General features: G+C 43.3%; 1 protein-coding gene and 1 long non-coding RNA gene across 2 annotated transcripts; one reads left to right on the top strand and one right to left on the bottom strand.

Annotated features, from left to right (window-relative positions):
- Positions 1–351: 351 nt before the first annotated feature.
- Positions 352–2,910, bottom strand: LOC118789513. The gene is made up of 3 exons (XR_005005457.1): positions 2,751–2,910; positions 1,564–1,656; positions 352–1,032 (listed from the first exon to the last, which is right to left on the bottom strand). It is a non-coding gene; the product is annotated as an uncharacterized LOC118789513 (long non-coding RNA).
- A 1,757-nt stretch (positions 2,911–4,667) lies between these two features.
- LOC118789491 (transmembrane protein 50B) lies at positions 4,668–12,152 on the top strand. Its single transcript, XM_036545939.1, has 6 exons — positions 4,668–5,000; positions 7,120–7,232; positions 7,434–7,501; positions 8,385–8,477; positions 10,536–10,593; positions 10,740–12,152. The coding sequence occupies exons 1-6, from the start codon at positions 4,902–4,904 to the stop codon at positions 10,783–10,785; spliced, it is 477 nt and encodes a 158-aa protein (XP_036401832.1). The 5' UTR covers positions 4,668–4,901; the 3' UTR covers positions 10,786–12,152.
- Positions 12,153–13,819: the final 1,667 nt, after the last annotated feature.

A 13,819-nucleotide genomic window follows, 5' to 3' on the forward strand; every position in this document is an offset into this window, starting at 1 on the left:
TTATTTGTCTGTTTCATTCCCGCCTGTTCGTTTTCTGCTTGTGCTGATTTTTTTTTTTGATGTTCTGCCTGTTTCTTTGGATTTTGAACTTGACTTGTGGTTTTTTTTGGATTTACTGCCTGTGGATTTTCTGGTTTCGACTCGGACTGTTTTGTTACTACGGTTGTAGGTTGTCTTCAAATAAACACCTGGTTTGTCATCCCGGTCTCCACCTGGGTCCTTTCACCTGAAAGCCTGACATTGAGAGCTTCCATTTTGTTGGCTCACTGACATGTCAGGGATGGTACATCCTCACAAATAAATAAACATATAGAGACATCACATAACACACTGGAGACAAGAAAGAGGGCCTTGGGATAAGATCTTGTTTATTAATGTTGCTTAAAAAACATGAAATATATGAGGATGGCACCAACAGCAAGAACCCAACGGGCTGTCATCAGGCCTGGGCATTTCCCAGTGCAGGGAATTGATGGCCAGGCCTTCACTCGTCCTGCTGCCGCAAGTCCTCATCGTGAGTCTGGTCCTTATAAAAACGAGTCTGAGGAAGAGCTGAGGGCATACCAGCAGAGGAAGTGATCGCGTTTTTCAAGAAAGAGGGGGTGTATGGTCCGTGCGTGTGTGTTTGTGTGGAAGAGAGAGAATGCATGTTGCATCAGTGTGCGAGAAAGAGGGAAAGAGAAACAGATGATGGAGACTGTGTGCGTAGGATTGTATTTTAATATTAATGGAAGTGATTATGTCGTGTGCATTTTGATGTGTGTTTTAAATGCATGGAAACAAGCACTGAAAGAGATGCTCTCTCACACAAGGGCAGACTGAGGGGCTGTTGTGCTGGGGGAATCAGTTCAGGCTACTCCTCTCTCATGGCGATTGGTGGACTCTGTTCACCCCTCTTCTGTAAGTTGTCCTCAAGCTACCCTCAGGACCCGCACTGCTCCACCTGTGTGTCTGGGGCACCTCCCTTCGGTACAGGTTCAAACCCAGAACCTGAGGTCTGCCGCTTGCCCCCCGCCCCCCCTCCTTTCCGTGCTGCCGGGGGAAAAAGCAAGATCAGGATTAGCACGAGCACTTCACCTTTCACTTACATCATTCTCTCGACAATTACCCAGCAATTATCCACTTCTGGTTTAACATTTTACATTTTAATTACCCATTTAAGCAGCTGGATATCCAGGCAAAGTTTAGAACCTTGGTCAATGGAATGGTACAACAGCAGAATCCCAGCTAGGTTTTACCAGCAGGACACAGAACATAGTCTGCCATGACAGGGTGTAATTATTCTGTCTTACGGCTCCCTTTATTATGGGTACTGCTGAAATGGAGACTGTCACTTTTATTTACTATTAATTTCTACTATTCTTCTATTTTACTGTAGCTTGACTTAGCTTCCATTCCACTGTTTTCTGGGGGAGAATCTCTTATCCACCTTTCTCCCCCAGTATCTGCAGTTCATCATCAGAGCTTACACACCGGCTAGAAGGGTCCACACTGCCCCTGCAGCCCCCTCCCAAAGCCCCCAGCCATCAGGGGACCCACATAAAAGGGGCCTCGGTCGCTCACCTTTCGCTGAGCCACATGCAGCCTTCGTGGGCTTCTCGGGCTGCACTTCCCCTCCCCCGGCAGCCCTGATCTTCCGCGCCACGTACCTGCATGCTGGACGAGAGAAGCCAGCCCGTGTCACTACCGGGGGCACCGCCATGACAACGAGCCATGCCACTAACACACTAACACTGAATGTCTGCGGGTTGCCCTGGATACCAGTGTCTGCCCTGTTACCGGATGATGCACTTGGCGCCAATGAACTGCACATGTGGTCAAATGTGAAGACGCAGCATGTTTGTTCTTTGTAGCAAATGTAGACTGATACCACTTTGCTGGACTTCGGAGGGGAAAAAAGACAAAACTGGATGTAGAGACCTTGAGGCATACCGTCTTGTTTCAAATAAACAGAAAGCTTTCAGAGGTATTTCCTTCCCTGTCATCAGTCCATGCTGGAGCTAAAATTAGATGGCCCTTGAAGTTGCACTGAGAGGCAGACAACAGAAAGACAGACCTGACCCCATGTAGCATCGTTTCTGAAGGACATTCACTGTAGAATATTCTCTGGCCCTCCTTGTGGAGGTGGCCACACACTAAGCTCAGCCTTTCTGGTAGGACACACATTTGCTTCCTGTAGTAAAATTCCATCTCAGATATGAATTTGCTGACTCATTATGAACTGAGAAAACACTACTCTCTTCTTCTTCTTCCTTGTTCACTCTGTCAATATCATCAGACTGGTTGGACAATTTTTCTCCCCCACTGACAGGATTACTTCTCCTGACTCAGTATTTCTCACTTGTGCTTTGTTATTCTAGGTAATTTATGTTGATCCCATTGCTTCCAACAGTAACAGAAACTTGGTTTACATTTAATCCTTTGGTAGACTCTCTTATACAAAGGAATGTACAAAAAGCACACTCAATAGGCAATAGGGTGAGGCATATTGCTGGTTACACACTGAATATAGATACACTTCAGTATTCAACACTTTGACTCACTCCAATGGCTGTAATATTAAACTACAAGGAATTATAATGCTAAAGAAATACAAACTATGACACATTAAGACTTAGCTTTCTAGTGAAAATATTTTGTATGCTCTGTAATGCCCTCGTCATATGCTTGCTGTTGTTATTTATATAACTATATCCTATTCTCTTGTAGTCAAGAGAAAACCTGCCCTCAGTTTAATAAAATAGACTTACCGTTGACGATCAGTCACACCATTTTCAACACAAAATTGCCTCCGCTTTTACAGAGCAGGGCAAAGTTCGTAGTTCCTGTAGCAGTCAACAGTGGTCGTGCTTGCTCTGTCTCACACCCTGGTGCCTCTCTCACGCTCTCACAGCTGCGGTCTGCCAACACCTGTCAGATGATTTACAGCTGCGACATAGGGAGGGGCCTTCGAGGGAATGCTTTGAAGGAAGCAAGCCACTGTCATGTTACCAGGGCTGCGCCCAAACGGCACTTCATTGCCTACCTGCCCTAAGCACTTCCCTTCCAAACGGTGCCTAGTCACGCAGTCAAGGGCTGTCAGACAGAAGTCTGCCACTTGCCCTCAATTGCTCCCTTTTGCCAAGAGTATGTGTATATAAGCAATATTTTGGCTGTGTCCCACTGGGTGAGGTTGTTCTGCACGGTGGTTAGTTGGCCCGTGATTAGTTTTGAATGTTGATCAACTTTGTGATGCCACGCTAAGGAAATATTTTTGAATGTCAAATGTTGGAAGTGTGTATAAATTATTAAACATTTTTGCTTGTAAAGAGAACGCAAGCGTCCTAAAATCCATTGTGTTGTGTTGTGGTTTCATTAAAAGGTGCATTGCAGAGAAATATTACAAACGCTGGGGCATTTCAGAAATTTACACTGCATATAAATGTCGACATCAGTACCTCATTGACACTTGACAAACGTGTAAATGCGCTAAGGACAAAATGTTTATTGAAACGTCTCTCTTAATTCTAGCATAATCATCCTGTCCACCAGGTGGAACAGTTGCCATTTTTTAAAGGTGATTCTTCTCTTCCTACGCTGCATTGCGCAAAGTTATGGCGAAAGTTGATTGGATAGGATTATTACTGTCCCACCCAATTGTTGGTTTCGTAGAGCGGAACTTGGGTAACGCTAAGGCACTAGCGGTAAGGAGAAAGGATTTTTTGAAGGTAACGTTTGCCATAACATATATGGCAAACAGTGCTTAAATCTCTGTTGTGCTGGTTGGCTACGGTTATTTCGTGATTAATCGTGTGCACATGTACCTGAAAAATGGAGCTGCATATCTAGCTTGGCATAAGCATCATGCGAGGAAACGAGAGGCTAGCGAGCCAGCCATAGTTCATGATGTGACAACCTTTGCCAAATAGCTAGCCAGACGAACATAAGCAGAACTGATTTTCCCGTGAAATCATCAATCATGTTTTTTTTTTTTTATCGTCATCTATACTACATCGTTGTTGTTGGCTGTGATTGTGCTACTTCAGTTGTGAAATGAACATGAAATTCGCTGCTTTCGCTTTTGATTTTAACGCTTGTGCCATGGCATCGGTTGAGGAACGTAGCTAGGTTGCTAGCTACGTGCAAGTGTTGGTGACATGTCTGTCAATCTGCTGCAGAAGATGACTAAGAAAGGGTTTCTTATGTGAAAATGTGTGCCTCTCACAATAAGAATTGTTGCAAAGTATTGTTACGCTGTTAAAATGGAATTGAACCGTTGCAAATTGGCTAACTAGCATGCTTTAGTCTCACAACTGTGCTGTGATTAGTCAGTACCATCTTGCAAGCTACTCATAATGGCCTAGAGCCAGTTTAGCCAGATGCGCGTTAAGAGTAAAACGTTCCCATTCAGTCGATTTCTAGCACGTACATTGTGGACTGTCGCGCTTCAAAAAATAATTGAACAAACCCTCACCCAATTAAAGTCTTTCTTGCCAAAATAAATAAATAAATTAACAAAGCACAAATACTTTTCAAGTTTAATGCAGTTGAATGGGAAATACAGCACTGTCGGGTTTAGATAGATTGATAGATAGATAGTACTTTATTAATCCAAAAAGTTAATTAATAAAGTACCATCTAACTATACCTATCCATCTGCAGGGATGAAAAATTGGGGGAGATTAAATATGGCTCTGTGCTCTTTGGAGTGAACTAAGGAGGGGCACAGCCACCGAGAACCGAGCAAAGAATATCCTCTTTGGACAGAACCAGGACAGGAGAGACAGAGACACCGACCTGACCGGACGGTGAGGAACAGAGAAGCCAGGAAACCAGACAAAGGAAGAGGCGGAGGTGCGAGGAAAGGGAACGAGGGGATCGGAGAGATCGCATCGGTCAGCGACGGCGAGGCCAGATCAGAGATGGCCGGGTTCCTGGACAACTTCCGGTGGCCAGAGTGCGAGTGCATCGACTGGGGCGAGAGACGCAACACCGTGGCCTCCGTCGTCGCCGGAGTGCTGGTGGGTGTGTGACTGTGTGAGGGAGGGAGTGAGTGAGCGAGCAGGTGCAGATGTGTGTGTGCACGTGTGGGTGTGACTGCGCATAGGTGTACATGTATGCGTGTGTGCATGTATGTATGAGCTAATGAGTGGTAGGTGCAGGTGCGTGTTTGCGGTGGGAGGTTTTTGTGTGTGTTAAAGAGAATAGGTGGGTGTGTGAGTGAGTGTACGTTCATGTAATTGTGTGTTGAGTGTCTGAGTATGTGAGCGAATAACTAGAGAAAACCCTTCAGGTGTAGATTCCACTGCTCTGTACAGTGCTGAACTGTACAGTAATCTTTGCTAATTTTAGAAGCTTCTTTGGAAAGTAGGTGTGTTTGAGTTTGTGCTGTAATTGCAGTTCACAGTGAAAGTTAGAAGAAACAGACAAGCCAGAGGGTAAGAGACATACTTTGGAAGAAGGGTGAACAGGGAGAAGTGAGAGAGCCTGAAAGAAGTCTGGTCTGGGCGAGAAGCCAGAATAAAAGGTATTGAAAGAGCGGTGAGTAAAGGGAAAAGACAGAGAGAAAGAGAGGGGTCCAAGGAGCAGAGCAGAGCAGAGTGGGGGAGGGGCAGAATGTGACCTCATCAGCAGATGGGAAGTTAGGGGATTTCTGCATTTAGATTTCGGGTCTTCTGAATGCGTACTCATGTACGCACATGCATGCAAAACAGGAAAGACAACATCGCCACTAAGCTCAGTTCACGTCACTGTGCCTCATAGGACTTTTTGAGGTCTGTGTAGCCCCTAGCTTGCTGTAAAGTAATGGCAGATAAAAGACCACTTCTTCCTTGTTTTATATGATGTGTGACAGTCTGGGAAATTTTTCCTGGGTTCCTAACATGGAGCCTTTGTAAGAGAAATCAAAAGAAAACGATAGTGATAGTTTGAACTGCCTCTTCAAACTAATTTGTAGAATGTACCATGATTTTTACTGGCTGAGTGTTAACTTCACAAATGATCTGTCTGATGATGGTGATCTCAAAGTGTAACCTCTCCATGAAACTGTGTGGTCCAGTATGCTGTGTTTGTACTGTATACTTCATACATGTGTCTCCTTGGTGGTCACAATGAAAGGTGTTACTGGCGGTAGCTGGGAAGTGTCTGAGGCGGTATCTTTGCTGGGCGATAGCGGTGAGTTGAAGCAACAAAGCGTTCAACATTGTATCGAACCACAGAAGATCGTTCCTTCTTTATCTTACTGAGGTCACATTTTTTTCCCCAGAAATAAAACAGATGCTGTTATTGTGGCAGGATGACTGACTAATCTAAGAACTGAAAGTGACCTTGGTTGTTCCTCTTTCTCAGAGCCACAGCATAGCAGTTCCTCTAGTCTCTCTGGGGGACCATTATATCTCAGTATGACTTTGTAAATCCCATTATGGTGCCGTTGTTTTTTTTTGATTCTCCACAACTCAAGACCCTCCGTGCCCTTCTGCCTCCTGCTGTCACTCAACCGATATTGGCCCCTCTCATTTTGTCTGGTAACCTCAGGCCCCGCCCACCCAGACCCACTAGAATTCTAGTCCATCAGACTTGACTCTCAGGGTTTTCGTTATATGATAAAAACTTCCTGCACAATGGTTCTAGTCACAGCTGTTTTCTGTTTTGGGGAAATGGTGAGTTGAAGAATTTGAGGAAGGAGGAAAGTTACAGTGACTGAGTATGCTGGCAAATGGATGCAGCTGGACTTACCAGCTTCTGTATTCTGAAGACTGCCAGTAACTTTTTACAAGCTGAAATTTGACCCCCTTGTTGCAATTGGACATGTTAGTATGGAAACACATTTCTGCGCTGTACCTTGTGAAGCTGCTGCTTGGAAATTTAAGAGTGATGTATTGAAAAGCTGAAATGTTGCACAAACAGGACGCCGTTAACCACATTATGAACACATATCAGGAACAGACATAGTGCAAATCCATCTTTATTTTCTAGCTTTGACTCAGACAGGATGGCGTGGTGTGTATTAATCTGTTTTCCCACATCTTTCCTCCTTTTCTCTCTCTCACTCCATCCTCACTCATTCCTTCCTCCATCCACCTCCATCCCTCTCTCTTCTCTGGTTTGGCCTCCACCTCTACTTCACCCCCCTCCGCTCAGTTCTTCACTGGCTGGTGGATTATGATTGATGCAGCAGTGTGTTACCCATCACAGGAGAAGCTCAACCACGCCTTCCACACGTGTGGAGTCTTCTCTACACTTGCCTTCTTCATGTGAGTTCAGAGGAAGTAACACAGGGGCAGTGGGATACAGATGGAAGATATGGTGCAATGCAATGTACTGTAATGTATGTAGGTTACTGTCTAAAGGGGCAGAGGGAGTAAGGGGAGGGGACCAGAAATCCAGCGGGTGGGGGAAAATGGAGATATTGACACCCTAACGTTGTTACTGTGTGTGTTTGCGTGTAACTGCAGGATTAATGCAGTGTCCAATGGCCAGGTGCGGGGGGACACCTACGGAGAGGGCTGCCTAGGCAGGACAGGTGAGGCAAACGTGTCCTGTGTGTGTGTGTTTATGTGGGATTTTCAGGGTAATAACACAAGGTTGAGGAGGGAGATGGCCAACCAGGACAGCCTGGGGGCAAACAACACTGACATGAGAGATGGGCTGAGCCCCAGAACCTCTTATCTGAATAGCTATTTATAGTGTAGTTCAGGGCAGTACAAGGGAAGCATGAAGAACAAAGACCTTACAGGAGGAGCCTATAGTAGACAGACAGGCAGATAAGCTTTGTGTGTGTGTATGTTTGCAGGCGCATGTCTGCATCTTGCTGTGTGTCTTTGTCTATATGTGTATGCATGTGTGTTTACTTATGTGTGTGGCTGTGTATGTGTGTGTGCATGTGGAGAAGCTGGCCAACACTTCTCACAAATTCAAAACAGACAGAGCAAATGTTCAAAAAACCCAGTAACTTGTTTTTTTAAAAACTAACAAACAAAAGGAACCAGTCTTAGCACACAGTCAGACCAAACTCAGTCTTATCCACACACCTGTATTTAGTGTCTGATTAGGTAGGTATGGCACATTAATTGAAAAAAAACAGCTATTGGTTAAACACCCTACACACAATTAGACAATGACAGTAAACCCTTTTAGATGCATTTGATGTGAAACAAGCTCCATTTTTAAAAAGGTTGAAAATGGAAAGGAAACAATCCTTAGACATTTAACACACTGACAGTCAAACAACAAACAAACAGTTTTGGGGGAAAGTTGAAGGATTTCCTTTACAGTGCATGTGTGTGCTTATTTGTGGGTGTGTTTGTGTGTGTTTGCACATGTGCATTTGTTATTTACCTGTGAACTGTGTGTGTGTGCTTGCGCGCACGTGTGTATGTGGGTGTGTGTGTGCGTCTCCTCCACAGGAGCACGGCTCTGGCTCTTCATCGGCTTCATGATGATGTTCGGCTCCCTCATCGCCTCCATGTGGATCCTGTTCGGAGCCTACGTTGTGCCCAGTGAGTCTGCCCCCCCGCTCTCCTCACTCACTCACTGAGTCACACCCGAGGAAACACACCTGGATGCGGTCACGTGACCACACTATTTTTCTACACTGACCCCGATCCATTTCAGTGAGGTGATCCATGTATGCCCTCTTATTTTATCTCTCTCTCTCCCTCTCTTCTTCAGTAGAACTTTCACCTTTCTGTCCATCTCTACCCATTCATGATTTCCCACTTCTTGCGTTTCCTCACATGTCAGCTAAAGTGTAATTACAGCCATTTTCTGTGTGCATGCTGATATATCTGCTGAACAATTAGAGGTACCTAGATTTTACTGCTGGGAAGTTCTTCTAAACTGTTATGAGAGCATAGCCCATATTGATCAAATGTCTGATAATTACTCCTAAGAGTTCTGCTAAAAGCATTTCGGGGGTAAATAAAGGTCATACCTCAGAGTAGGTAATGAGAGATATTTATGAAGCTTGCCACTCCTGCTCTCAGTTTGGAATAAGAACATTTTGTACGAGTAGTTCTCAGTTCATTTTTTTGACTACATGTGAAGTACCACAAATGAATGGTGGTTATGACATTTTACACAGGTCTTCCCATGTAGAGCAAATGCCCAATAAATGCAATCATTGAGAGCTGTAGTGTTGTCATAGTGCTGCAATTTGTGAACATGGTTAAACACAAATGCTAACAAATTAGCACAGATTCACATCTTAGTCAACTTGTATGATATATGATTCATTTATAATTTACTTGATTTCTTTTGCTAATAATTATATTGATAAAATGTTTGTCGAGACTGCTTTGCTTATTGTTTTCACCATGGTTATGAATAAATTAAATATGAACATAAAATGTTAATATTGCCTGAATTTCTGATTTGCCCTGAGGATTATAGGCCAGAAATCCTACATACTGTATGCCAATGCGACTCTGCAGGCTGTAGCTTTTGTGTGGAATTGCACCAGCTCATTTTATGGGGCTAGCTTTTTTGGAGCTGTCAAATATATTCATGGAGAATGTGAAATCTCCTTTTCAGACTGTCAAATTCCCGTCGTCACAGCACTATCTGTGATCTCATGAACCCTATGGATTACATAAACAATTTGTGATTAATGAGTTTCATGCTTTGCAGTATAACAATGTAATATCATTATATATATACTGTAATGCAACTTAGACATTTAACTTACAGCTAGCTGTGCACCTGTAAGCAATCATGGGAATAGAGCCATTGAGTAGGTGACATCTTAGCAAGATGAAATTGTTCTCAAATAACAAGGTTCAAATTATTTATTAAATGCAGTGGTGACATTAGTCTCCATGTTTGAGCTCTAATGTCTCCTTTGATAATGATCAGGTGGGTGGCAAAAAGCTCCTTTTCTGACGGATATATTTTAACAGCTCTGTGTTGTCCATGTTTTGCATATATTTGACTCCTAAATGTCTCTTACGATTCGAGTACTTAAGCCTAAAGAATCTTGATACATCGCTTTCCCTCTTAGGAGTGACAGTAGAACTAAATTCATGTCACTCTCAGAATTTTGAAGCACTTACCTATTTCCTGCTCTCAAGCTTGGTGGATACAGGCCTAGAGCTCTGTTCTCATGTATCACAGCTGCGTGGGTTTATGTTCAGACTACATCAAAATGAGATGTGCACTATGGGAAGATGACACCATCTTTCACTTTCACTCACTGCAGGGTCGATGTGAACTCAATTACTCACAGAGTGTACCTGAAACCTTTTTTACATGAGAAAGGCTCATTATGGTATATGTCATCTCTGCTGCATGCTTAATACTACAGTCAGAAACGTTCCTTTCTTTGAGTTGTTTGTTGAGACTGATATTACTGTTGCCTGTTGTTTTGACTGAATATCAGTGAAATCAGAGATAAGCACCCACTTCCTCTCACATGACTCATGAGTCGTATGAGAGTCCTGAGAATGTTACAGGGTGGCATGTGGGGGAGATGGTGGAATTCCCAGTCTTTTCTGGCCTTTCCTTCTGTTCTAAATAACCCTTTTTTTCTCAGCTTTTAACTGTTTTCTTTTACTTTGCAGAGAAGGAGGTGTACCCAGGACTGGCCGTGTTCTTTCAGAATGCCTTGATATTTTTCAGGTGAGTGTCAAAGACATGCTCATGTCGTTAACTGCACTAAGGACAGCTGGGGGGGGGAGAAAAAACCCAAACCAAACCACACCACAAATAGCCTTTTGATGCGAGAGCCAACAAACCAATGAACTCAACTGTGGCGTGTTTTTCAGCACGCTGATCTACAAGTTTGGAAGGACGGAAGATTTGTGGGGTTGAAGCGTTGCGCCAAGACACAACATCTCAGCCTCTCCGCACCTCTCTGCTCTCTCTCTGCCTCTCTCCTCTTCCTCCACTCGCCCGCTCACGGACCGAATTCAGGGAACATATAATGTGGTGTTTGGATGCCCCCACTGGACGCCAATGCGGGTGTTTCAGTGGACCCGAATCCTTACACTGTGATCTCCTCCCTATGTGTGCATATACCGCCATTCAAACTAGGGCCCGGGGCCAGTCCTGCAGCACCACCAGGACCTCAGCCTACACCGCTCTTGTACAGCATCTGCCCAGCTTCACAGCTTGCAGAATGCAGGGTAGCGCTTCCCAGACTGCACAGCATTCCCGGCCGTTCGATGTTAACCAGTCAAACGGCTTTGCCCACCACAGCTGAGCACTTTGGTGCGAGTCCTTGAGCTGTGGATAGCGCAATTGCTCTTCCCGCTATGGGGATGTTCTGCCCCCAATCACAGTGAAATCCTGTTGTATGTTGCTGAGGTCCTGCCAGTAATGGCCAGTTAGCTACAGTATAAATAGGGGAGGTGAAGAACATACCTTTATTTCACTGAATTTTAGGATTTTAGGATTAACAGGCATCATCCTTCAGCAACTGATCACACTTTGTTTTACTATGCCTATATGTGGTCACTCTTCACTGTCTCCTTTGTACACTTCACATGAAATTGCTTTTTAAGAGTAGTGGAAAATGGGTGTTAGGTAAATGATCTCTGACCTCTTTTTCCTTAGTTCCTTAGTTTCCTTAATTCAGTGTGACATGTCAGTTACGGGTGATTGCTCCTTACATTGGTAAGCTTGTTAATTCTTAAAAATGATCAAAAAACGGTGCAAGACAATTTTTAGTTTAAAGGTATGCTATCCCTCCTATATGACTCTTCTGCCAGAAGAGGTTCCTACAGGTAGTTACAGGTTAATCTGTATTTACATGTGAAGGCACATGACTTCACTAATACAGTAAACACCTTGGAGCTGATTGGTTGCCCCACGTATCCCTTGGAAGCAGAGGCCCCGCCCTAGTTTGATCTGCTTATTTGAAATATAGTTTGTTTGTGTCCATGTTATTTCACCTCAGCAAACAGAACTAATTAAGCCTGTTGAAATCTTTCTCAACTTTTTTTTAACTATGTGCTCAATTCATTATCTTGCTTACATTCCAAGGATATGTTGATGTACCTTCCAAAAATGAAGAAAAGGAAAAAAAGAAAAAAGTATATTGGTTGCCACGTCATTGAAATGATTGTGTTTTTTGAAGTGTGTCCCAGACTGATTCGTAATGTTATAACAAGGTAGTAACATTGTCACATCAGTGACCTGTGTAATGTCATGGCAGCATTGTGGGGTTGTTATGTTTTAGTTTTCTTTGGGTCAGTCCACTGTTGTGTAATTCCCCCTGGTGTGTGAAATGTACTTTTTATTATTTTTTTTTTTTACCACAGTATCATGCTGTTAAGATCACCCTCTGTACATTAACCCTGTTTATTGTTTTAATGACTGTGTATAGTCACCCTCTGCCTCCCCAAGGATATTTATTATAAATGGAAATATGTCGAACAAATTTTCACTGTTGCGCACTATATAATCATAGACTGATTATGAAACTTTTTGTCTTTGCCAAACACATTTTATCTGCTTATTTTAATAGCACATGATGACTAATTGTAATTATTGAGTAATTGTAGCCATTTTAAGGATCTGCTTCTCTGTTTTGCACTGGAATTTAAATGGAAGAAAGAAGGTGTACAGTAAAAAAAAATCATACATGAACATCGCTCCTTCTTGTGTGAGATGAGTGGTTTGCAGAAGATGTGTTATTTGAACTGGGTGGGTTGCTGGAGATGGGTTTTTGATGACAGTGGGTGGTTAAATGGAGGCGGGTCACTGATAGAGGTTTATGGTTTATTGGGGATGGGATTTGGTTTGAGACAGTTTATTTTCTCAAGATGTCTATTGTTTTGCTATTTATGAGCCATCAGCTCGTTTTTGCCTGACCACCTTTGTTCTTTGCGCCCTCCCAGTCACTGAGGCGACAGTCCTGTGGGCTGTTTGGGCTTGTCTGAGGCAAACTGTCCGTCTAGTTTTCAAGGAAAACTCTGATCACTGGCTGCCTGTATGCTATAGATATATTCAACAGATGTTCGATTTCAATATCTAGGATTACTCTGTAGAATTAAACCGTAGTCAGAGATAGAGTTTATTCCTTAGCCTGATAAGGGCCATACAAATAAAAAGCATACATCTTACATAATATGTTGAATGAGTTGCACTTTGTAGTAGTCTTCTCTCATGTAACTTTTAAACTAGATTGTGCACAAAGAGAATCTTTTTTTTCTCAGAGCTCCTGATCAAAGAAAAGCATGCCCTGACCCACATCATTGCTTTCAGTAGGTGCTGTTTGATCTTGTCATTCTGTGATCTTAGTGATAGACTTGGCGCTCTTTGTATTTGGTATGTCCGGTTGGCTACTTCAAAAGGCTCTATATCGATATCCAGCTGGATATGTGTTAAATGACAGCAGTGAAGTAGAGGTCAGTGAGGTTTTGGTGTTTTGCCAGATGGCCTGAGACAGAAAGCACCTAATGGTGTTAACCTGGCCAGTGTGTTACAGGCATCTGATCTCTTAGACTCTCTTAATTTATTCAGATCCTGCCAGAAGCCTGCTTTAGTGCTTTTCTCCAAGCACTGGTAAATTCACCATTGCTAGGACAGAGCCAGTACCATAGGAGCCAGTACCAGTAAGAGGATTCATAAAGAAACTATTTAAATAAAAATGTTGACTCACCCCATCCTTCCTCCCCCTTTGCATTCATTTACATTTACATTCATTCATTTGGCAGATGCTTCTATCCAAACAGTTACAAGTGAGGTAGAGTGCATTCCTCTTGCTAATCTTGGGTTACAGGTATACAGTTGACTAACATACACAGGTATGCGTCCCATTGTAGCAATTGAAAGCCAACTTGTTTTCGTTGGATCTTTGGGATGGATTTCAGCTTGACTCCTTTCTGAGTCTCGTGAAGCA

This window comes from Megalops cyprinoides, chromosome 14, assembly GCF_013368585.1.
Source record: "Megalops cyprinoides isolate fMegCyp1 chromosome 14, fMegCyp1.pri, whole genome shotgun sequence".
In the NCBI taxonomy this organism is placed as follows: Eukaryota; Metazoa; Chordata; class Actinopteri; order Elopiformes; family Megalopidae; genus Megalops; species Megalops cyprinoides.